The sequence below is a fragment of the Neolamprologus brichardi genome, chromosome 10 (assembly GCF_056152115.1).
Source record: "Neolamprologus brichardi isolate AB-2024 chromosome 10, ASM5615211v1, whole genome shotgun sequence".
NCBI lineage: Eukaryota > Metazoa > Chordata > Actinopteri > Cichliformes > Cichlidae > Neolamprologus > Neolamprologus brichardi.
In genome coordinates this window covers 20376540-20402442 of record NC_142113.1, presented here as the reverse complement: position 1 = coordinate 20402442, position 25903 = coordinate 20376540, and the positions used below count along the sequence as shown (strand labels likewise).

Genomic DNA, 25903 nt, shown 5'->3' with positions numbered 1-25903 from the left:
CCAGGCTAAAGACACACATAGCCTATTTTACTGCACAGACAAGAACGTGTATTTATTTATGTCACATAAGTGGATCCAACATTACTTTATGGCAGATTTATGCAGGATTCACACCTGCGCTGACAATTGAGAGAAACTCTGAGGTGCCTGTTTATTTAAATGCTCCAGTGTGGCCGTTAACCAGTGAAGTCATGTAATGCAAGCATGGTTTCCTGTTGTATAGGAACAAAGTTACTAACAGTCAGCTATAATAAACACAACTGACTGGGGCAGAATGAACTGCAAGGCAGATTTATTTCCATGGTGCTTAAAACAGTTTCATTCATTTTAAACTGATCTAATTGAATCTGTAGAAATCCAAATTGGTGAATACTCAATATAAAATCAGTCTCACTCACAGTAAGAGTTCAGATAAATCCACTGACGTCAGCTGTTTGTTTACTGATTGTGAAGTTTTGGCTTTGGATTTTGCACATCATAAGAAGTCAAGAACAAGTTATTACTCTGGCAGAGGATCAATATTAATGTATACTTCATTGATCCCCGTGGGGAAATTACTCTCTGCATTTGACCCATTCACTCAGGGAAGCAGTGGGCAGGCGCACCGGGGATCAGTGTGTAGGGACAGTGCCTTGCTAAGTGGTACCTCAGGGTAGCCGTTCAGTGGATTCGAACCCCCGACCTTCCTATCATGGACCACTCTACCTACTGCTCATTGGATTGCTGGAGGATTACTGGAGTTTAGATCTTAATTAAAACATGCACAGGTACATTTATGAGATGCATTAATTACCAAATGCTTTGTTAAACTCTCTAAACAACAAAGATACAAATATATACATGAAAAGCAAAGACAAAGATAGTAGAATAAAGGTTAATATTTAAAGAATCTCTCATGTCTTGAAAAAGGAAGAAAAATATGTTAAACCTCTAATTCTATATATCTGTTTATTACTTTTGTCCACAAAAACATCTAGGAGAAAATAAGCATTAATATAAAGCAGTAAAACATGAATATTAAAAACTGACCTCCCCCCCCCTAAAGCCCTAAGTGCTGCAGGGTACTAAAGCTCACACACATACTATGTTGGTTTTCTGTTTCCTAGGTCAGAAATACTGACATAATTAAAGTCAGTAATACTTTCAAATTCAAATCTACTGCCATGATAGCGGCTGGGTGACTTCAGCTGAAGTCAGCATGTGCTAATTAAATTTGATCATCATGCACATTTCTGTTTGAAATAAAGATGGTGCTGCTTTATGGTTTCAAAGTTTTAAATTGGTCTGGTCTGAATCAGTTGATCGGTTTGTTTTTCTTTCTCTCAGCTTCTTTCCACAAAGAGAAAAAACCCAAAGAATCATCATGCATTCCTTCAAATCACCAGAAAACATTCATGTAGCTTAGATATGTCTAAGGTGGGGAGGAAGAAAGTAAATATAGGAAGAAAGTCTTCTTAAATAGCACATATATGTTTGCATTTATGAAACACGCCCAGTTAGCTGTTTTAACTAGTATTACTGTGGAAGCTGCCATTCTTTGCATGCTCCACCATAGCTGGGACATCAGGCTACAGGAGCCGAGTGCACTCACATTTTAGTCAAAACTTGCCTGGATCATTTTCACACCACTACCGAATTAGTTTGGCGACTGAGACCAGTTCCTCTAAAGGCTGTTGTTATCATTCTGCTCAGTACAATATGCGAATCTGTACAGATTTAATGACAAACAATCAAATATCTTCAGAACCAGAACACTTTAATAATCTCTAAGGAAATAAGTTTGACACTGGTCCACTGACTCACAATCAGTGGACCTGATGGTGGTGCTAGGAGAAAACTATCTAACAGGGTTGTACGAGACACTGCCTGGCAGTCACGTACCTAAATGTGGGCATTGCTGCTGATGTAATCAACTTTAATTGATGGTAATTTGTCAGAAAAAATGGATCATCTTAAAAAATGATTAAGTATGAATACATTACCAATAGTTAATGCAAAACAACTGCACCTTTTAAGGGTAGCAGTGGCATTTTTAATAAAAACATTTCTTTGCATCTCTAATTTTTGCATACCCTCTGATCCGCAGAGGAAGGCTGAGCTGTATGTATCTAGCTCTATGTACTTATCTTCTGCTTAACTCAAAAAGGGACCATTACTTACTAATGATACATCATGCTTTATCATGTGACTAAGATTCATCAAGAAAGTGTTTACTGAAGTTATAACCCAAGGAAGGAGTTATAAAGGGCAAATACTTTTTCACAGAACTGTATATATACAATCAGACTTTGAGAAGTCACTCCCTGCTGGCCATAAGAAAAAATGCAGATTTAAGACTTTGTGCGTTGGCTTCGCTGTTCAGACTTGAAGACTATGCCCATTTCTTGCTGCTCATTCAGTGTGCCAGACCCAGCGTAACAGTCACAAATGATAAAAACAGACACCAAAAATGTGTCGCAGTTGTCTGAGCTGTACCCGACTTTGAGGAGTACACAATCCTGCCATCCAGCGGCTGCGTAGGTCGGAAAATGTCAGTCATGGGCTGCCCTGTCCAAAAGCGACACTGCTTAACTATCGCATCCAGCTGTGAAGTGGAGAGGGAAAAAATGTGTTTGAGGAGATGAAGAGTTGTCTAAAGAAGGAAAGTTGTTGTAGGTCTTGACCTCTTAAATGCAAAGTGTTTCTGAAAAGTTTTTTTCTTCCCCCAGGCATTTTCTACTTTTTTAGTTTTAATAGTTTTATTTTGCATTTTAATATTACATCTCCATAACTTCTTCAAATATGCTGTTTTTGTTTACATTGTGAAAGAGTAAAGAAATGTCCGTTTGGAGGTTCACAGGTTTATGGATGAAATGCAACCAAAAGCACTAGTTTCTCTACTGTGAGCCTTTTATTTCTTTCACATATTTATTCTTGCTCACCTGTCGACTACTGATGGCCAGCTTCCTGTGAAACACTGTCCAGGCAACTGCCTGCTCACATCCCGGTGTTGTCATGGAGCCCACGTAGCGGTAGTAACCTTGTAGGTCCTTTGCAGCTGGGATAATGTCACCGAGTCTAAAGTTTGGGATCACTGTGGTGCTGCCTTCATGTGACAAAGAAAGAAGCAAAATCAGGACTGAATAAAGCTTATTGTGCCCTGATGTGGGAAACAATTATTTGATCCCAATCTGAATCACCTCCTCACTTTATTTTAATGGAGAGAAACCAAAAATCCTGAAAAAAATTATTACATGAAAGCAATAAACTGACTTATTGAATTTAAGTATTGGATCTCCTGCAAATCACAGATGGGAAGATAGATTACAATCAATCGATTAATTGCAGATACTCCTCAACTGGTTATATGTATAAAGCACACCTATCCACAGAAATCAGTTTCTTCCAACCAAAGAGCTGTCAAAGGACATCAAGGAAGAGATTGTAGAGTTGCACAACACTGGAATGGACCATGAGACCATCAGCAAGAAGCTCGGTGAGAAAGGGACAACTGTACGGTAATGGAAGACACACTAAATGATCAACAGTTTCCCTTGGTCCATTACAGTACACTGTAATGGTCTTTAGTTTGTCACTGGGCATCTAAATGATTACAGAAGGCTTGGGAGAAAGTGCTGTGGTCAGATGAAACCAAAATCAAGCTCTTTGGCATCAGCTCAGCCCACTGTGATTGGAGGAAAGGAAATGCTGACCCAAAGATCACCCTCCCTGCATGGTAGTGGAAACATTATGCTTTGTGGCTGTTTTTCTGCTGAGGGTAATAAAACAGGGCAATAAATGAGTATACTGAGGTTATGGAGATGCCTAGTCATTCTCCAGACCTCAGTCTGACTGGAAATCTGTGGAGGGAGCAGCTTGGCAGCTTGTTTGTTTATCAAAATTAAACTGCCAAAATTAAACTGTGATCAAAATTAGAGACTGTTCATTTCTCTGTAAGTGGGGAAAGTTGCAAATTTACCGTTGTTTTGTACTCGGCCCAGCGCATCTATTACTGTGTCCAAATGAGGATGATCATCCGCTGTTTCCTGGAAAGATACCATCAATACTATGTCGCAAGTCACGTCTTAACATTTTATTAAGAAGGTGAAAACATCACAGTGTATTACCTCAAACAGGAAGGCGAGCAGAGCTATACCTGCTGTGTCATGTTCGGCCTCCGCCAGAGAGCTGTACGGCTCCTTAATGTGGACTATGTGCATCTGTATAAAGAAAAGAGTACTGTACTGCATCAAGGGCCCTTTCTGCTTTCAGAGATCAGATCAGTCACATAATTTTTTCAACAATGGATATAACAATATTAATAAAATGTTATTAATGACCCTGCTGTGTCATTGTGGTGTGTCTGTCAGCCTTACTGAGCAGATTTAAGGGAATAATACATGAAATTATTCACACTAACATAAGTGCCATGCTTGAACATTTTTGATGTCAGAAAACCAAATCCATGTGCCAACAAAATTATTCAAATCTTTTTATAACTTTAATGATGACTCCTTTACCTCCATGGGGAATCTCTCTCCGTCAATGGTGTGCTCTGATCCTGGTCTCCCATTCCCTCCCCAGTGGAGGTGAAATTGGGCGGCTCTGTAGTGACCTGGCAGAGCTCCCCCAATGAATCGAACAGACGGCGGCAAAGCAAAGTGGGCTGCAGGGGCGAGAGATTGTCACTGAGCTCTCAGGTATTATGTTACTTTAACAGTTATTTTTATGTAAACATGTTGAAATTATTTGGTCGTTAAGGGAAAAAACACACTCTGTGTGTCAGACTGGATAAGATCGGCTCTTCATTACCAGAGTGCCCTTTGTTTTCCACTGTCATGTTGATTGTGTCGGTGTGGCCAATGAAGTTGAAAGGTGACAGGGCGATGTCGATGTGGACTTTGCTGGTCACAATGTTAATCGGTGACTGGCGTAACCCTCCACATTTAGGGAATTGAGTAGCCCAGTGGTTGGGGTCTAAGCGACACAAACAGGAAAAGCAACAGCATCATCAGATTTTAGGCTTCACTGACCATACAGAGTGCTGCCTCTCAGAGAGTCCATGAAGACTGCCTCCCCCACCCATGCTGGCTGAAAAGACAGGATGCCTGCCTATTTACGTAAACGCTTACATATTGTATTTTTTAAAGACTTATTTTGGGGCTTTTTTGCCTTTATTCATCAGCTGAACAGTGAAGAGTAGACAGGAAGGGGGGCAGGAGAGGACACACAGCAAAGGCCTGCAGGTCAGACTCAATTTGTAAAGCAACAACAAAATGAATAGTGCTCAGCCAATTCACCTCATGAATGACGAATATTTGCTGGTGCTGTAGATCTCAATGAGAATGAACATCACTTTCTTCTGCTTTCATTTTGCTACTTTGGTTTTGCTTCTCACAAACAAATAACTTTATTCTGAAACTGATGACGTTTAACCAAACAGATTTTTGGAGGCCAGTGAGAACCTCTGTGGTTAAGCCCAATAATAAAATAAATGGTTACTTCTGCACTAAGGTTAAAGAAATGTTCATATCGCAGTGGTTTACATCCTTGACTTGCAGGATCTTTGACACCTTTTGGATTTTCCTTTAAAATTTTGGAGGTTCCTTTCTTTCTAGTCTTACCTCTGCATGGGTCATCACAGGCATTCTGGTTTTGATAACACCAGTTAGCTGGAGAAAAAGTAAAACACTCAGATTAGACCCAGAAACACACACAAACAGACACACAGATATAACCTGCAGTGTACACAGCGCTTATATTTATGTTCGGGATGGTGCTGCGCTGTGCCAGGCCAGCAGTCTCCCTGCAGTTAATAAATGAATATTAATTAAGTTCACGCTCTATTAGACACAGTGTTTATTTTTTTCTTAGTCAGCAACTAGCTGATCTGCTCATGTGTTTGTCCTCTGCACCTGAACTTTATTAGTCTTCACATGACACATGGGCTCAGTGTGTTAAAAATATGCTGTGTCCATTAATATGTTATCTGATAAAGCACAGACAGAATGTAGTAACATGATGTGTGATTACAAATGACTGATCCTTACGATTTATTGATTTATTACAATGAATCACCCTTCCTCCCTGCAAATTTAGTCAGACTGCTGAGCTCAGTGCACTTTGAAAAAGTTGCACAAAACCGACCTCTGCAAAAAGTGAAAAAGACATCCAAAAATGTGTTCAGTGAAATTCATAGACCCCCACACTTATTTCCGTTGTTTACAAGAACAACAAAAGCTGTGCCAGAACAAGAGAGTAGTATAAAAATATATTGACCGAAGGTCTTACAATAAAATAAATTAGCAGCTTACATTTAGTTTTCAAACATGTTTTACTCAGTTCAAATGTTGGAAAATGTGTCTGTGTGTGACAGTGAGTGGAAGAGATGCAGGCGGATTTTAATCACCCAGGTCAGCTGGTTGTTATTACACTGATTGCTTTCAGTGCAAAGTGGCTTTATCCGACTCCTTAACTGCCTCTGCACCGCTGCATTAAGCGTGTTCATTCAGCAGGTGCTGATGACGTTATTAGAGTTGTGCCGTGGTTGTGTATTGTGTTTCTGATGTGAATGAAAGTCCGGTGTTTGACTCTGCAGTGGGAATGAAAGCCGCTATAGAGAACCATTTAGCTAATATAGGAACACAGATTAGCCCTGCTGACTCCCACAATGCCGTCCTTTGAAAAGGGGACAGTGGTTCTCACCAACTGAGAACAATACACAGCTGGAGGCTGGCTTTACACCACCTGGCTTATTCACCTGTGTGAGACTGAGCAGCGGGGAAAAGTCAGAGTGAAGTCTATGCAGTGATTACCTTGCTAAATTCCCAGTTTTACTTTCCTTACAATGACAATATCTTCTACAGTTCACCATCTGAGCTTTCAGAGTGGCTCCATGTAGCCTAAACCTGGAGCTTACACATGACAACGTGAATCCCTGTGAGAAAATCATTAAACTCTTACTGATTGACAGAAATTAAGAAGGTAAGTAACAGCAGGTGCTGCTGATCGGTTGCACTTAATATAGAGTGAGCACCTGTATAAAAGCAGATGTTTTGGCAATTTGCTGATCTGGAGCACTCGGGTGTTTGTTAACACAATGTCACAATCTTTCCAGGAGTGGAAGTCCCGGCAAATTTTATATGTCAGACTGTGTAGCGCTCAGAGAAACTGCAAAAACATTCAAGCGCTACATCTCAGACTCCAGGCCTCGGCTAAATGTTAAAGTTCATTACAGTAACCAGAAACCACAAGACATCTGGAGCAATCTTCTTTAGACAGAGGAGACCACAGTGGAGATCTTTGGCCATGTTTGGCAGAAAGGTGGTGATGATAAGTGATTGATTTGGAGCCACAGAACTTTGGCACCTTGTAGTGAATTAGTCGACATGAACTGATTGAAAAGATGCAGCAGGACCACAAACCTGAAGCTATGTTCAGTTCAAGCTATAAGAACGGCCCAAAGTTCCTCCCCAGTGATGTGAGAGACTGATAAAACTATAAAGGAAATGGTTGCTTTAAATTAAAATGTTGTTCTTAGGACCTGTGGAAATGTTCTTTTCATAGGACTGTAGCTCAGGACACTTAGAGGTTCTTCTGCAACTTGTTCTGGTTGGTAGCGATGAGTTTTTTTGTGGCAGGTGTTCTTAAATTGGAGAAAGATATTGCTGCAAAGCAGACACTGGTTTGTTGACTTTTATGGCTCCATTCTTGTGACTCTTGTGAACTGCAAGCCAAAACACCTGCTCCCCGGCAAACTTTCAAAATCAATTAATTTTTTACGTAAACTTTAGGAAAATGAAAAACTCACAGATGTGAGATTTGCACATCCACAAATGGGAGAATTGGTTGCTTTTCCACTGCTTTCATGATCTAGACTAACTGTTTTTGAGTCTTGGACTTTGTTTCAACAGAAAAAGACATCTGATGTTGCCTCTAGTCCACTTTTTTCCACTATAATTTGCAGGGCTTTGTCATTTAATCATATAGAAAAACTAATGAGCCTGTTAATTAGTAATAAAAATCATTGCTGTTTGCAGTTCAGCTCGTGATCTTTCCAGTTAATATTTAAACATTCATGAAGAAGTAGCAAGAAAATTCAAAATATGTTTTAGATAGTTGTGTTGCTGCTTTGATTCTTAATAATCTCATGGCACTTGTCTTCCCACAAATTACAGCATGTTTAATCAAGTGTGGCTGCAGATGTTTTATCGCCATATCCACCCTTTTGACGTAAACAAGAACAAGTTCAAACTAAAAAAATAGGCGCAGAAAACTGAAGCTTTAGCTTAAATGCAGTTATACTGTGTATATTATGTGTGAGTCCCCTACCTGTGCAGCGGGAAAGGAGAAGATGCAGAGTCAGGAGGTAGAGAGAAAAACCCATGATGAAGTCAGGCGAAGCTCCTCATAGACTAAATTTCAGCTGTCTTCACACACCAACTCAGTCACCTTTGAAGGTGGGAGGGAGGTGATTATTGTGTGTTTGTGTGTGTGTGGAAGTTATTCAAAACGGGGGCGGGGGGGGGACGACTCCTGATGCAGTCTCACTGACTGAACTTACACTGTATCATTTACACTATATTTTGCACCAGGCTTTTACTGAAAAGGAACAAGAAAGTATTTTAACTCACAGGACAAAATGTCATTATTTACATCTGATTTCCATTTTCTATAATACATTAGTGCACATAAAAAAGTGGATGTGTTTATTTGGAAAAACTTTAAAATTAAGCCTGGAGCTTTTGCTTTGCTATTTTTTTTTTAAATTTAAAATTGGCAGCATTTTTCCTAAATTGCGTGCTTGTCTTCTATCTTCCACATAGTAGGGTGTACTTAATAAAGTGTCCGGTTAGTGTTAGTGTCTATGGAAGTTAGCAGCGCAGCATCATTAGCATCAGAAGAGTTTTCCAGAGTTCTGTGTCAGAACAAGCTTTTGTGCACCAGCGAAGGTTGGGTGTGGTTTCTGGTCCCAAAGATCACAAGAACTGAACTTCTGAATCTTTTAAATGTTACCATTCATGGAGATTTTGTCACTGCAGATGATAAAATCCAAAGTCATTGAAATTTGACTTTAAGCAACACTCTTCATAAGTTCTTGACCCACTTATGTAAAAATGTTTTTCATGACCTTTAACAGCTAATTTAACAACGTATGAGGCTGAACTGTGAATCTATTTCTAACTCACAGAGGAGAGCTGATGAATATCAACTCTGTATTATGCAACATAAGCTTGTAAAATACAGAATAAAAATAACTTAAATTTCAAACTGATACATGTAGCAATTTATTTAGTTGAATATTAAAATAGAAATGCATATATATTTCTTTAATTGTTGTTTATAAATTTAAATGGTGCGATATAGGCAAATATTTAGAAACAACTACACTTGGTCACTTAAATGTTTTACATTTGGTCATAAAAAAATCATTAAAAACTTCCTTCACATGAACCTGCGTGATTCGGATGAGCTGAAAACAAACACTGAAATCTCACAGACTGGACGGATTGTCTTCATGCCTGCCAAACACAGCCTGAAACTACTCTGGGCTGAAATCAAGTGCATTCGGGCTGATTGTCAGATTAATGGCAGATCCATTACTGAAACAACAAGCTAAAAATACCCTGTAGGTAGCTCCTACATAATAATAATAATAATGATAAAAAAAATCATTTTTCATTATTAAAATGAACTTCATCTTATGGCCCTTCATGTAAACATGTTTTGTTTTTTAAATGCAAGGTAGAATAAATGGACATCATACTTTGAATCATGCAATACCTCTACACTTACACTATTACTTCATTTTAAAAAAACAAACTAAATCATATTTTTTAAAAAAAGTATTAAAAAATGTGGTGATGAATTAATGGAACGTAGTGATTCTTGCATAGATGAGAATAAATAATTATCTTCATTAAAATAAACGGCTCTCAGTGAGCTCCATGAAACTTCACTGAAATGTGAAATGGAAAACGGCAATCCTGAAACAACACAACATTGCTATCTTGTTCATGCATAAACAAATGAATCATCCTTGTTCCTCTTCTGCGGCCCAGACGATAAAGGAAACAGCAGAACGGCTTCAGAGGAGGTACTTCTGTAAAACAAAAGACACAAACAGAAGACTCAGCTGGAGGTTTTTCAAAACATTTGCTCTGCATTCATAATGCTTTTAAAATGACTGATGGGTGTCTCAGACGTAAGCTGTGACGCAGCTGTAAGGAAGTGTTTTAACACTATTTCTATTTGAAATAGTGTTTTTATTTCTATTTGAATCCTGTGTTGTTACTCAGTAGGAAGGTTGGGGTAAAAACTAGTCTGCAGACTGTAGAGGGCAAAAGGTACGGTGGCCCTGAAAGGCCAAATGGACTGCAACTTAAGAAAACACCAGCAATAAGAAAAACGCTGCAAAAGCACACAAAACACAACGAATGAAAAACGACAACGGAAATAGGAAAAAACCAAAACAGAAATTGGAAAAACAGAAACAGAAATAGGAAAAAACTCATTTCCACAAGCACAAGGGAAGTGTTTCTGGGGAGACAATAACCCGACGGACCAGTTGCAGGAACCCAAAACATGGTAGGCGTGTTTTATCATGATTCATATAATACTGATGACGGATTTTTAGGCCAATAGTTAGGTTAACACACTTACCTCTCATCTTTTCTTTCCTCACAAAACTTCTTTTAAGTGTCTCCCAGCACAGTTCTTAGCATAATTTGGTTCCTGCAACTTGTCCGTCGGGTTATTGTCTCCCCACAAACACTTCCCTTGTGCTTGTGGAAATGAGTTTTTTCCTATTTGTGTTTTGTTTGCTCCTATTTCCGTTGTGTTTTGTGTGCTTTTGCAGTGTTTTTCTTATTGCTGGTGTTTTCTTAAGTTGCAGTCCATTTGGCCTCTCAGGGCCACCGTAAAAAGGAGTACACAGAACAGAACAGAAAAATGCCACAGTGCAAAAAAAGTAAATGTCACACATTCAACATTTATATATGTGAATACTGAATAAAAACAACAGAAATACTGTGAAGTATTTGCATTGTGAACCAAAAAAAGAAGAAGAAGAAGAAGAAAGAAAAACATTCCGCATCTTTGTTGCTATGCCAGTCGATCACAGATGACCATTTATCATCAAATCTGCCTCAGAATCACTGATTAATCTTTGAACTTTTGGAGGAAAAAAAAAGGCTGAACCACCACCACTTCCACAGGACCGAGCACTAAACAGCTCAAAACCTGAATAAATTAAATTTGCTTGAAAGCACTGAAACAAAACTGGGCATGCCTACAGTATGACAAGCCAGCTGGTGGTTATGTAACCCTTAACCCTAAATCTGTCTTCACCCAGAAGGAGCTTTTCATTAGGCCTTTGAATGTAGATGGAAAGACCAAAGTTGAGCTTAAAAAAATACTTGTGGATGTGTGGACGGGGGACTTGGTGGCACTTGGATGGTTCAGCTCCCATTGTGCAGCATGACTGGAAATTTTTTATATTACTATACTGTAGCATGTTTAGAAAAGTGATTTACAATAAGAAATAAAAATAAAAGATACAAATTCATGGTACACGCATTTACATTAATTACATAAAATTACAAAAAGCATGATGTCTTTAGCTAAGAGTTAAAGACAGACGTAGGTGACGCATTTGTGAAGTCACTTGGAAGATCATTCCAGCGTCTTGGTGCAAGCAAATTAGCTTTGACTCTGCGATGGTTTGGACTTTAGAGTGATTAGGAAGTAGACCTTAACCCTGTAAGGCTGAAAAATCTGATGTATGCAATCAGACACATTGAATGCTACTGTGAGACAAATATTACAAATTAAAACTCATATATGGAAATTAATGTTTGCTTTTTTTTAATTGTCATAAGGTTCAATAAACACTTTTTTCCAAAAACTTTTTTTGAAACTGTGAAAAAAAAAAAAGTTTCAAAAAAATTACAATCGTCCGGCAGTCATTGCATAGTTCAGGCTTTGCAGGGTTAATGATGTTGAGAGAGAGTATGGAAACAGCATAAGTCTCTACCACAAACGCAGGTGCAAGGCCATTTAAAGCTTTAAATACAATAGCGCACTTCATGCTGGATTCTGTGATGCGCAGAGAGCAGGTGCAAGTCTGCCAACACTGGAGTAATGCGATCGCTCTTTTTTGTCCCACTCAGTAATGCACATGTGCACTGTGTGACACTCAAAGGATGTGTTCAACTACAGAAAGGTTTAGGTTTCTCTGCTCCTCTTAGAACATTGCAGCTAGCTGGGAAGCTCGTCCACTGATACTGCCCGTGTCAGTTATTCCTTTCTTTCTTTTCAACTCACCTGAATCACAACAGCAGCCACCATAACCAGAGCAGCTAGGAGCGCCATCCGTCCCACCCAGCCCACATCTACGGTATTGAGGATGAAGAAGCGCGCCCAGCCCAGTTTCTTCAATGTGTGCGGCGGGTAGCGCATGTCGTTCACCCCCTCCATTTTCAGCTTTTTGACCAGACAACCACGCAGGTGGCTCAGTCGGTCAAAGCTGAACTTGCCGTGGTAGCAGCCTATTCCACTGTTTCCTGCACATGGGACATACACAGATGTTGGCATCAGGTTTGACCACTTTTAATCAACACAATAAACCAGTACAGACAGTAAAGTCACTAAGGGGTTAAAAAAAGGCTCCATTTGCACAGTTTCTCTACTCACCCACTCCTCCAAATGGCAACGCGCTGACAGAATAGTGCACGAGGCAGTCGTTGGCCAGGAATCCTCCACTCGAAGTCTCATCTCTCATTCTCTCTATCACCTTTACAGAGAAGAGAAAACAAAAAACACTGACAATAAGTCTCGACCTAAACGCTGGTTTCCACGTGTTAACTGCTTTGCTGTGTTGGCTGCTGATAGATACCTTGTTATCTGGTGAGAACACATAGAGAGCCAGAGGTTTTTCTCCCTTATTGATCAGCTTGATGGCTTCGTCCAGGCCGCTGACTGGTAAGATAGGAAGTAGAGGTCCAAAAATCTCCTCCTGCATTACCTTTGCCTCTGGCTTCACGTCCCGTAGAACTGTTGGAGCTAAGAAAATCACAGAAACACTGCATGACTTCGTCTTGTTCCTGAAGGTTCTCCTTTCAGATATTCTGGTTTATCTGTCTGAGTTGTTCTTTGGCCTGTTTCAGTTTGATTCATATTTTAGTTTAAAAGCTATCAACATTTGTCTTCATTGTACCTTCTATTGCTATTTTCCCCTTATCTTCCTGCTATTGAGTATTGACTCTGTATATGGTCCCTGAAGTTATATCCTCACGTTTCCCATTTACTAGTTTCTCATTGTGGAGTTTTGGCATTTTCGATTGTTTTTCTCTTGTACTTTTTGGACTTTCTTGCCTTTGCTGTTCTTTTGGTTTCACCCTGTTTGTTTCTAAACAAAAGTTCCTTATTTTGTGTCATCCATGTCGCTATCTTTTATGAATTTTGCTATTAAATATAACACTAAACACCATCCTATTTATGTGTTTGGTATTCAAATAAGGCACCTGAACTACATTCTCATTTTTACCTTTCCAAATTATAATAATAACTACAGCCCGACCAATATAGAAGTTTTAATATTGATACTAGTATTGAAATTTGTACATTTAAAATTCTGGTGTATCAGCTGATATGCTTTTTCTTCCAGACACATGGAACATAAACAGATTTCACTAACATTTGTTATTGTGGTTATTTATCTGTCTGTAACAAGATAATATCGCATTGTATTTTAAAAATGAACTTGTTTTACTGTCACAAGCAGTCGTGGAATACTTTTTTGTTTATGCTCTGGTCAGATCAGAGTGCCCTCTGGTGGACAAGCTATGCAACATCAGCACCCTTGAGGTGCTGAGGGGTGTTTCTCCAATGCTTGTCTACTTTTTAAAAAAAAATTATTTTGGGGAAGTCATAAATGACAATATCAGTAGATTGGCAAACAGCTAACATATCAGCCTCACCGATATATTGGTTAAATTCTAATAATAACTTCCTTTGTATACCGCTTTAATAGAAAGGCAAAAGCAGGACATTCAGATGCTAAATCATAACAAAAAGCAAAATAACAAGAGATAGAAGGCAAAATTAAAGTGAAAGTATCAACAACAACAAAAATGCAAAAAATGTAGATGAATAATTGTGAATAAAAACATGAAAAATTAATAGTAAACAACAGTTAAAGTTACCAAAAAAAAGATTCTGCAAGGCTGAGCTCCTCAGTAAGGTTGAACCAGCTTGTTTACATGTTTTATGACAAAATGTAACCTCTTTGTGGGTGGTGTAAGTATGTGCAAGTTCACATTTAGTTAGCTGAGTTGAAATAATCTCAACTTTACTTTACACTGTGTCAAAGGCTATCAGCTCTGTGCTCTGAACGCCAAAGAACACCATAAATGGAGGACAGCTGGAGCCCATTTTAATATAACGAAAGAACAGGAAAGAGAAGAGAGCTTGGAGAAATGTCAGAGAAATTATATGTTTCTGTTTCCATCTGAGCCACAGACCCACACCTGTATCTAAGGATGTGAACTGGCTTGTATAGGGTTATACATTTTGTTATATATTTATACCCAAGCAAGGGGATAGTAAAATCTTAAAATAAAAACCAACAGAGAGAAGCCAGTGTTGGGAATGATATAAGCTGTTAAATGGGGTCTCTTATGCTAAAGCCACAAAGGAAGAAGGTGCAGCTGTCAAGGCCTGAGAAAATAAACACAATAATGACTTTTATATTTTAAAAATGAATTAATTGTTACCTATGTAGCAGTCTGACTCATCATTTTCCCCTCCTACAGCGATGTTGCTGTCTTCTAACATGGCCATGACCCTCTTGAAATGGCGCTGGTTGATGATGCGACCATAGTCCGGGCACATCTTTGGGTTGTCTGTGTAGAACACCTACAGAAATTATTTTAAAAACCAGTGAATTAATGGGCAAACACATTAAATTCCCCCCCCCCCCCCCCCCCCCCCCCCCACACACTCTGATGCACTGTGTTGCCACCTTGATAATGAATTTTTGAAGCATAAACATTTCTTTGAGGTTTGTATTGAAATAAAGGACTATATTTTTTTCCTTAGTTTTAAAATTCTCAACTCAAAGTTATGTTTTTTTCAGTCTTAAGTACCTTAATACACTTCTTGACCTCTTCAATGACCCGGTTCTGGATGCTGGGCTCACAAAGGATGTAGTCTGGGGCAATGCAGGTCTGACCACAGTTACTGTACTTCCCCCACGTGATACGCCTACAGAGCAGAGGAAGTGTTACCGGTGACTGGATTTATGTCATATACAGTTGTGGTCTGAAGTTAAACATACACTCATCATGAGCATGAATATCAAGACAATTTGAGAATTCAATTTCTCTGAATTCTTTGTCCTTCAGGGTGGAATGATTTTACAGCATCTTTAATTACTTTTAAAGACAATAAGCTTGAATTACGTTTGGATTTTCTCAAATACACACTGATTCAAAAGTATACATCTACTCACTTAAATTTTTTAGTAAGTACTGGTGAAGGTTCTACAATGTATTTTAACTTGGAGAGTGGACAGCTGTAGGCAAGTTGAAATTATTCAGATGTGCCATCACGTTATCAGGGTGTTAAAGAAAACCCCAAGGCTCAGGCCTGCCATGAACTAGAAGCGTTATAAGACCAGCGTCCACAGTCGAGCCAGTTTTACATTGACTCGGGCTGAGAGTGTGTCGATCAAGAAAGAAGCCCCCGCTCTAAAATCGATGCCTTCAAAGTTTCATGGTCAGACGAGACAAAGATTTAAGCTGTTTTGTCACAATGACAAGTGGTAAGTTTGGAGGAATAAAGGTGAGGCTTTCAAACCTAAGAAAACTCTAACAACTGTCAAGCATGGTTGTGGTAGCATCATGTTCTGGAGCTGTGGTACCAGTACTTTGCACAAAGTAGATGAAATAATGAAGGAGGACTATCTCATATTCTTCAACTTTACATTAAATCAACTGCTTTTATTTGGTGTTCCACCTGGACAATGATCCCAAACACACATCGACCCTGTTGCAAATTTGTAGATTACTCTTAAAACCCATGTGTTGGCAAGGAAACCAAGTTATTTAATTTAACTCTACCAATTCTGCTACAAAAGGTGGTCAAATGCCAGAAACTTACTTATGACCACCAGAAGTGTATCTTAGCAAGGTGCGACTTGCTTGGACACTGAATATTACTGATGGTGTGTATGTATACTTTTGACCTTATGTGGATTAGAGAAAATTAAAAATCATTCAAATCATTAAAAGCCCCAAATTACTATGACATTCATGTCCACGACTAGTGTATATAAACATCTGACCACAGCTGCATAAGCTTTGACAGCACTCACTGGATGGACCAACACTCAGAACAAAGGTGGATGCTCATATTAAATATGGCCGAAGGCTGCAAGTATTCTAAAGCCCATGCTTTAGATTCCTCTTAACATCAGAGAGAGTAAATATATTTATTATGCTCATTCAGGGTACACAGTTCTGAATTTGAGCACAACAGCTCCTCCCACCCGCTGTTTGTTTATGAGGTGTAGCCAACCACAAAAAAGCTGACTTTAAGGCGGTGTGGTTGAAAGAAGAGAAGCTTAAACTGATAATGACAGATGATGAACCAGCAGCCAAAAGGCTAAAATAAAGGCTGTCTTAAACTGTGATCATGCAAAGCTACCCAGCATATTCAGACACCCTTAATGGAAATATTAAGATTCTGAGTGACTGTATGTAAGAAAGAAAAAAGAAATTAAAATTGTAACATGAAGACAAATAACACTGAGCACTGCTTTCACCTGCAGGCTATGCTTATGTCACAGTTCTTGTCGATGTAGCAGGGGCTCTTCCCGCCAAGCTCCAGGGTGACTGGTGTCAGGTGTTTGGCGGCAGCTTCCATGATCACTTTTCCCACCGTGCTGTTGCCGGTGTAGAAGATATGATCAAATTTCTGGCGTAGCAGCTCCTGGGTCTCCGGCACTCCTCCAGTTACAACAGGGTAAAGCTCCTGACACACAAAAGAAAACATACATGCAGGTATCACAAAAGGTCCGGAAACAACACGTCTCTGTAATTTAAACAATTTGAGATGCAAGGCAGTTTTCTTCTTTAGATCATTTGCAGAATAAATAGAGATAAATTAAGCTGATTATAAAAAGCAAATACAGCACAAGTCAAAAGCTTTTCTCTGCTCGACTTCCCCCATCATGTGTATATAGTAAACACAGTTCCCCTGACATCTTGTGTTTTCATGGGAAACATTTCACAGTTTGTTTTTATATGGCACAGCATAAAACTATAAGTGTAAGCACAGATGCAATTTGTAAAGAATAAGCAGCTAATAACAGAGCCTTGTTTGGCTGGACATGGGCTGCTGTCATGTGACCTGTCCTTACTTTGTCAATGTAAATCGGCAGAAGGTCCTCCATGACTTTGGAAGTGTGCACACAGACCTCAGAGGGCTTCACCACAGCTGCATTACCTGCACAGGTAGAAGAGAATGGCAGCTCAATATTGTCTAACAATTATTTTCAATCATTTTCTTTGATGATGTTCGTCCATTTTTTTCCCTGACACATTTAATATGAAATGTGCTAATGTTGTTATTGATTTGTGATCTAAAAACACAGCCTGTGAATGGATAGCTATTCAGCAGAATGCAGATCATGGCTTTAAGTCCAAAACAATATCCAGTTCTCTTTGTGTGCAGGCATTTGGCATCATTATCTTACATTTATGGATCATTATCTCCACTAAGACAGCTGAGATCACACGCCTACCCCCAGACGTTCACCTTTGTCTGTGCTGGCAGCCTCAGCTACACCTTTGTGCTTTTTTATTGGTGATCAACAGAGTTCTTATAATTTCGTTTTTATTTTCATTTCACTGTGACTTTTTGTTTTTAATTCTGTTTAGTTTCAGTTAGTTTCTAAAGTACTGCTGCTTGTTTCACTTTAATATTTATTGCTTGAAAACATTTTCAGTAGTTTCACTTTAGTTTTTATTGGTTTCAGTGTAGGGATGCACCGATACCGATACTGGTACCAGGTATCGGGGCCGATACTGTAAAATGTGTGTGTACTCATACTCGTAAAAGTTAACCGATACCATGAACCGATACCAACTTATTTCATTAATCAGAGGGTGGCATGTCATTTCTGTTGTAGTTTTTTAGATTGGCCACTAGGGGGACATCCCGCGCTAAACAGGCACAGGGTTAGGCGAGTGAGACTGGCGGCTCCAGATAAAAAAGAGAAACTGGAGGCTGCTGTAGCTAGGCTAAACAAAATGTCAGCAGTGTGGACCGGAACAGCCAACTTTAACTCAGGTTTTGAAAAAGCGATGAAAAATGTCAAGAGAAAATCCACGGGCAGTTAAAATAACAGAGACTCTGACTCATTTTATCGCTCTGGATGACCAGCCAATGCCGGTCGTGGAAAATCAGGGAGATAATGGTGCCAAAACTTTCTGAAGAGGTAAGCACAGTGGACTGATGATTCACGGGCAGATGAGGAGTTTGTTCGTCAATGCCGAATACTTAAGTTATTTTGTTTGTTTGTTTACAATATGGACACTCTGCAATAATTTAAAAGTTTATTTTATTCTCAAACCTAATTTGTATTTATTTTATTCCAAACAGAAGTGTTTATTTATTATTCTGAAAGCTCGAGACAGTGCCAATAGTTCAGTGATATTTTGTTAAATTACAATGTGGAGACTCTGCAATAATTTAACAGAAGTGCTTATTTTTCACTTGAATTTTTTTGTGGTTATTTTTATTAAGATTTTATTTTGTATCGGCAGAGAATAAAATAAAACCTGTCTTCCAATTCATTGTATTTGTGTGTGTGTGGTAGAAGTATCGGTTTTTGTACTCTGTATCGGCAAGTACTCAGATCCAAGTATCGGTATCGTATCGGTTTGAAAAAATTGGTATCGTTGCATCCCTATTTCAGTGTCAGTTTTAGTCTTTTATTGTGTAGAGGACACACGACAGAGGCAAGATTATGGAAAATTAGAACAGGCATTCCAAAAAATACTTTTTAAAACTTTTTTAAAGTTATTGACTCTCACTCTTTTAAACATCCATGTCTCAATTAACATGTCCATCAAAACCTCCACAGCTAAGTTATGATAGCAAATTTTAACAGATAACAATGTCTAAAGCTAAGGATATTAACTTATTATCTACATTTTTATTTTACTTTAATTCATTTTTCACATTAGCCACAATTGTTTTGGTTGTTTTTAACCTTTCTTAAGTCTACTTTTTATTTTTATTTTTAGTTAACTACAATAACCTTGAGGATCACTGACACGTGAAATGCAAATCTAATTGATTCAGTTGAACAAGTATCATTATATATATCAGAGTTTTTACATGATGGTATATATTATGAATTATCAACCTATTACATATAGTACATACGTTGTTTATGGGTATCTGTCTTACTGAGATTAATTGAATTATTTTTACAACCTGGAAATAAATGACACTTATATCCTGCTTTTCTACTCTTTTCTAGCACTCAAAGCACTTTTATACAACTAGCCTCATTCACCCATTCAAACACACACATTCAGGCTGTGGCTGCCCAGACAGAAAATGCTAACTTACTATTTTAACTTGAAATTGTGACTTTAAATATTAACCAATCACAATGAAAAAATATTACGCACATCAGTGTTTTATTACATTATTACAATACACTGAAAAAAATTAATGCATTATATTTTAAATGCATAATTCTTCAACAGTTTTGTTGAACTGACAGTTGCCTTTGGCCTGAAAATAATCAGAAGAAAAGACTTCTGACCCACTGGGCTGATACGAGCATCTGTGTAATATCTGATATTGCTGGTGCAAAGAGCAAAGTCCGTGTTGTGCCAGCAATCACAGAATATTAAATGGTGGCACAAAGTGCTGCACAACTGCACTGACAAGTGCTACACTTTTTCAGTATTTGACACTAAACTGGATTTATCCAAATGAAATACAAATGAGACGCCTACATGCAAGCACTGATATGCAAAGCTATCACTGGACAACCACAAATACTGCAGTGTCATGCTGTGTAGTCACAAGAAACCTCTTCATGACATCGTGATTAAAGCTGAGTCGCACAGTTTGACCACTCAGGCTGAGCTTTATGAAGATAATGTATGAGAAAGTGCACACACATCACCCCAGAATAGAAAAAAACAGGATCCCAGCATCTGATGAGTAAATACCAACGTACAAGGACACACACAATGAATCTTTTGCCGTTCCTAAAACTTCTGCTCTCATTATTGCAGTATAGAGTTCACAGAGTGGCCTTTGACCTACTTATCACAAGCTGAAAGAGAACACTTGGCAGTGGCTGGATAGAAAGGGGAACTTGAGCGGTTGTGATCACGGGACAAAAGAAAAGAACTGGCCTGAAAAACAGACGAATAGAAAAGAACTGAATACACGCCTTGATTTCCAAATCTTAGGCGGAAATGTTATGGTCTTTGCCGTCTGTTGCTAACGTATCCAAAGACATTTACATAGGTTCTGATTTTACTCTGAATTGAAAAATGCTACAATATCAGAGTTAATAAAGCTGTGTGCTTAAAGGGGCAGGCGCTACAAACTGTAAGTAAATTGTATATTTTAAATTGAGAATTTGGTGACATATAAGTTTACTCCAGTACTTAATTATATAGGTAACTTTGTTTTCAGTTATTATTTAATATGTACATAATAATAATTATTATTATATATAAATTCTAATGCTTTATATAATTTGATTTTTATGCTATTTTATGCACTTGAGTAAGTGGCCACAAGGACACAAATTGCCTGTGGTATTCTTATCATAAAAGATGTTACAGATGTAAGCGCTACTCAGGCACAAAAATATGAACCTTATTACATCACACTCTGCCCTTTCATCCACCCCAAACACTCTCAGCATGGTACAGTACCGGCAGCAATGGCTCCAATGAGCGGCCGGATGGTCACAGCCCAGGGGTAGTTCCAGGCCCCGATGACCAGCACCACCCCCAGAGGCTCTGGATGGATGTAGACAGTGTCAGACATGGTCAGCAGGTTCTTCTTCACATGCCGAGGGGCTGCCCACTCCTTCAGATTCTTAATGAAGAGGCTGATCTCACCCTCCAGACCCAGAGTCTCATAAAACTGCGCCCCAACCTCGGTCTGAGGAAGAAGAAGATGAACGTAGGATCTCCTTATGGTGGATACTCTTCAGTTTCTGTATGCTTCCATAAAATGAAACTATTTTGAACCCCATCTCATATTTATCTAGTGATTTATGAACATTTCATAGGTTTTATGATCTGACCACTTTAAAACTTCTATTCACATTTCTTAACAGAGCAGTCCTATACATATATATTTATTTATAGCAATCAGATTTCCAGAGGAAAGAAGGGATCCCATCCAGCTCTTTCTATGTCAGACTGTTTGTGTGTCAGCACAAGTATGCACAACTACCAAGGCATTAATGACACAGACAAAAAAATTCAGGATTTAATTGGGTCCAGATGACTTTGTTTAGAATTCCAAGATGTGCCTTGGCCTTGGCAGAGGACATGCTTTCCGGGAGCTTTTGTGCTTAGCTAAGAAATAAAATGGGAAACATCGGAAGCCAGTCTGTAAAAACACAGACAGGAGTCTATGTGTTTTGTACTCACTACTCACCTTATTGAGGTCTTTCTTAATGGCAGCTGCAATCTCTTTCTGTTTCTCGCTGAATAACCGCTGCAGATTCTTGAGCTGGTTGATTCGGTACTCTACAGATTTGGACCTGCCTGTTTCAAAGGCTTTCCTGGCACGAGCCACCGCTTGCTGCTCCCGGGACATCTTTTGAGACCAAATGAAAAAGATTTCCTCAAAGCTGCAGAAAGCAGAAATCAAGAAAAGGTGGATAACTTTAAAATACACAACTCTCCTACTGCAGCTCTCTTCTCACCGCTCCAAGCACGAGCAAGTGCGTCATACACTTTAAAAAAATAAGCCCGACTTTCGGCTTCCCACAAGACCAACAGTCTCTCTCAGGTCAAACTTTCTGATTAACTATTCCCCACCTTATATCATTCACCTGTGATTGCCTGGAGTCTCCCATTACATGGTAAACTTTCTAAATACCATCTGATCTGTTATAACCATAACTATCCTAGTTTTATTGATCTCTCGTCTATAAAGTAAGAACTGTTAAATTATATAATGTAATTTGAAGTTTTGGTGGTAGTTTAGTAACTTAAGCTATAAAGGTTAGGATAGTTTAGTATTTTCTGTTATATTTAATTGTGATTGTTAAGGCCCGGGAGCCAAAATCAGCCAGCTTAAGACTCCAGTCCAGCCCACTGAACATCTTTGGAAAATTTAGGAAAGTTTCAAATGTAATTTCAAATATTTTACAGTTTGTGTTACTGATACACTGATATAGACCTGCCCCACAGCCACTCATACTGCAAAGTAATTAAGTAATATATAAACAGTTAAATGACAGAAAAAGTTTTTCCACTATCTACTATAGATATTTTTTAAATTTAATGATGTGTCTGCAGTAAAACAAATGAATGACTGACTGACTGAATAAATAAATAAATAAATAAATAAAGTAGGACATTTTCAATGTAATATCAACAACCTTTTACTTAATTACAGGACAGTGTGGGCAATGAGCAGAAGTTTTTCTGTAATTTGTTTCTTATAGTTGTGCTGAGAGATTTCGTTCATTGACTACAGCAGCATTGCACTGCTTTTTCTTTTATTGAGACAAACCCACTATATTATAAAAATGACAGAAATGATAAAATACATCATCGTTTTGCATATTAGCAATTAAGTATTATATAAGTACGTTTTTCTGTTGTTGTGTTGGCTCTCTGTACTTTTAATTATATGCATACGTCATTATATGCTCCTGATAACTTGGATCAAGCGGAATATTTGTCCATTATCGCTTTTTAGGGAAGGAGCCTGATGCTTTCTATGCTTGTATGCCGTGATAATGACAGCAAAGGGAAACCATCACAAACACTAGGCTACAGCGGCTGGCTCACACTTAAAGGTACAGTAATTAGAAACTACACATACAACATCCGGTATTCTGTTTCACGTTAAATGCTTCACGGCTGACGTTGGTTATTCTGCACAAACTTTATTGGATACATTATCTTCTTAATGTGTCCGTCTGGCTGATTAAAGTTCGTGTTTTTATTGTTAGTCTTATTTGTTTTTTTGCCTCTTCACAAATCGCTCCCGCGGGTCGCTCTCTGTCTGTTAGGTCAGGAACTAAAAAGGCGAAAACACCTGTGATCTGGTTTTGTTCAGTCCTACCTTTATAATATCAGGTGCGGTTAAATTCTGGAGATCCTGAAGCGTCTCGATGGTGAGATAACCTGCTGCAGAGGAGCCGGACGGGTCACACTGGCGAGAGAAACAGAGCTCTCCTTCCCCGTTAGATCCCACCCCCCGCTGGGGGCAGGGCCCCACACTCCCTCCGCTGGGCTTAGCTTTCAGCCTCAGCGCGGCTCTCTGGTCCACACCTACAGTTCATAGTCCACACCGAAATATGTCAACATGGACATGGTTATTTGTCATAAAAAAGACTTCCAAACGTTAAATCTGACTTTAGTGACCCGCAGGCATGTTAGTTGATATGCTGTTTCTGTATTTTGTCTGCAAATTTAACCATTGGAACTAAGTAAAGGTGTCACAGAGATGTAGTGCACCGCTGGACCTGCAGTCGACTTTCAAACTGAGCCAGGAGCACACAATGCCATAATAAGCAAAAATAAATGAAAAACTAAAATAAACAAATAAACAGATAAAATTACAAATGTCCCTTATGCACATGAAACAAATCCCCTTCTCTCTGTATTTATATAGAAATATCTTAATGGACTTTTTCACTGTGGAAAATAACGGTTTTCTACTTTTAATAAAATATTAATGTTTCAGAGATTTAGAAATTCTGTAAATAAGATGGTCTGGAAATATTACCTTTGGGAGTCATTCATGACAAATAACCAAGTCCTTATTTTTGCACAGGTTCAACAAGGTGCTGGAAACATCCCTCAGACATTTTGGTCCATGTTGACATGTCAGATTCTCACACTAGTTGCAGATTTTTCGTCTGCATGTCCACAATGAGAATCCTTCCCACCACATCCGATATGTGCTCTATTTGACATCTGATGACTGGAGGACATTTGAGTGCAGTGAACTTATATTAAGTTGTGATCAAGACAGTTGTTTGAGATGATTCGATGTTTGTATCATGCTGTGTTATCCTGCTAGAAGCAGGTCAAAAAGGGATGGAAAACAGCAACACTGCTCTGGGAGACTCTGGTGTTTAAATGAGCCCCAGTGTGCTCATTCATACAAGGGAGGATGGATCCATGCTTTCATGTTGTTTGACAGCACATTTTGAACTTAATTATCCAGCCTTTTCCCCAGTCTTCTGTTGTCCACTGCAGCCTCAGTTTCCTGTTCTTAGATGACGGGATTGGCACCTGGTGTGGTCTTCTGCTGCTGTAGCCCATCTGCTTCAAGGTTTAACATGTTGTGTGTTTAGAAATGCTCTTCTGCATACCCTTCTGGTCAGGTGGCTGATTGAGCGTGAGTGTGCACTAGGATGCAGAATAAAATGTGTGAGCGAGACATGTCGAATAAAGAGCTTTGTGTGCTCAGGTAGAAAAATCACCAAATAAGAGTAATTCAATTTACCATATTTTGGTTGTAACACGAGGTTATTTTAAGTTACCTTTGCCTTATTATCAGTTTGAAGCAGTCTGACCACACTCCTCTGACATCTGACATCAATAAAGCATTTTCTCCACTCACTGGATATTTTCTCTTTTTCAGATCATTCTCTATAAATCCTAGAGATGGTTGTGCACCTAATAAAGTGGCCAGTAATTGCCTACTGCAGTTAGGATATCATTTTTGTAGCTTCAGACTTGGCATATTGACGATTTAAAATTATGTACTGGTAACATCTAACAAATTATACTATTGTTAGTAACAATGCACTAAAACCTAGTGTGAATATTGCATATATTCATATCCAAATCAATTCCCTGCTGAGGCTGAATCCATCTTTTATCAGATGCCAGCAGTCACACATCTGCTTTAAATCTCAGTACCCTGTGATTCCTGGAAATAGGGGAATAATATTCTTGTCTATGCATGATATCCAGTTTCCCATTCAGGCTTCTGCAGACCCCAAAAAACACTGCGACAATCCAACACATAGCCTGAGTCAAGCAAGACTCTTCATTCATTCATTCCTTCATTGAATGTACTGTCATGTCAAATTTATTTATCAGTACATATAAAACAAAAGCTGTGGACCAAAGTGCTGCACATCTAAAAAACCAAAAAACAAAAACAGTGATATAAAACAACAGATTTAAAGCAAAAAGAATTAAAGCAAAAAGAGTAAAACAACATAGATAAATAACAGTCAAAATTCAGTCTGATCTAAAAGCCAAAGAATAAACATGGGAGATGCTGATGTGAAGGCACAGTTTGATCCACAATTTCACCTCCTGTGTTTAATTAAGAGCTCGAGACAGGCAGGAGCATTTGCTAAGCAGATCTCAGTGATTCAGTGGAAGTGCGCGGGGTTAAAAGATAAGCACTAACCCATACAGTGGCAAAATATAAAATCTTAAACTACATTAAACTAAAAAGCAGCCATCATATTACAAAGGAAGCTATTATGGATAATGTGCGGTGTACAATGTCCATCAGACACCTGTGCTTGAGAAACTGTAGCCCAGGTTGGAGGAGCAAACAAGTTACATCTGAACATCTGTTAATCAGCAGCAATAATTAATCACCACCTGTTTGCATGTACAGGTTGTGCCTTTGGTCAGGATTTTGACAGAAAGAGGGG

At 38.7% G+C, this 25903-nt stretch overlaps 2 protein-coding genes across 3 annotated transcripts; both read right to left on the bottom strand.

Annotated features, from left to right (window-relative positions):
- Positions 1-2280: 2280 nt before the first annotated feature.
- Positions 2281-8365, bottom strand: ca4c (carbonic anhydrase IV c). Its single transcript, XM_087847374.1, has 8 exons — positions 8311-8365; positions 5604-5651; positions 4792-4956; positions 4500-4645; positions 4107-4199; positions 3959-4025; positions 2922-3085; positions 2281-2584 (listed from the first exon to the last, which is right to left on the bottom strand). The coding sequence occupies exons 1-8, from the start codon at positions 8363-8365 to the stop codon at positions 2396-2398; spliced, it is 927 nt and encodes a 308-aa protein (XP_087703500.1). The 3' UTR covers positions 2281-2395.
- A 938-nt stretch (positions 8366-9303) lies between these two features.
- aldh3a2b (aldehyde dehydrogenase 3 family, member A2b) lies at positions 9304-23452 on the bottom strand. 2 transcript variants are annotated; one of them, XM_006784885.3, is made up of 11 exons: positions 23338-23452; positions 21694-21889; positions 20958-21189; positions 17402-17487; positions 16805-17013; positions 15126-15243; positions 14754-14895; positions 12875-13041; positions 12673-12772; positions 12304-12542; positions 9304-10081 (listed from the first exon to the last, which is right to left on the bottom strand). In XM_006784885.3, the coding sequence occupies exons 2-11, from the start codon at positions 21853-21855 to the stop codon at positions 10067-10069; spliced, it is 1470 nt and encodes a 489-aa protein (XP_006784948.1). In that variant the 5' UTR covers positions 21856-21889; positions 23338-23452; the 3' UTR covers positions 9304-10066. The 2 variants fall into 2 exon arrangements, with proteins under 2 accessions (XP_006784948.1, XP_035761257.1); XM_035905364.2 differs by having other exon boundaries at positions 21694-21855; positions 23338-23451.
- Positions 23453-25903: the final 2451 nt, after the last annotated feature.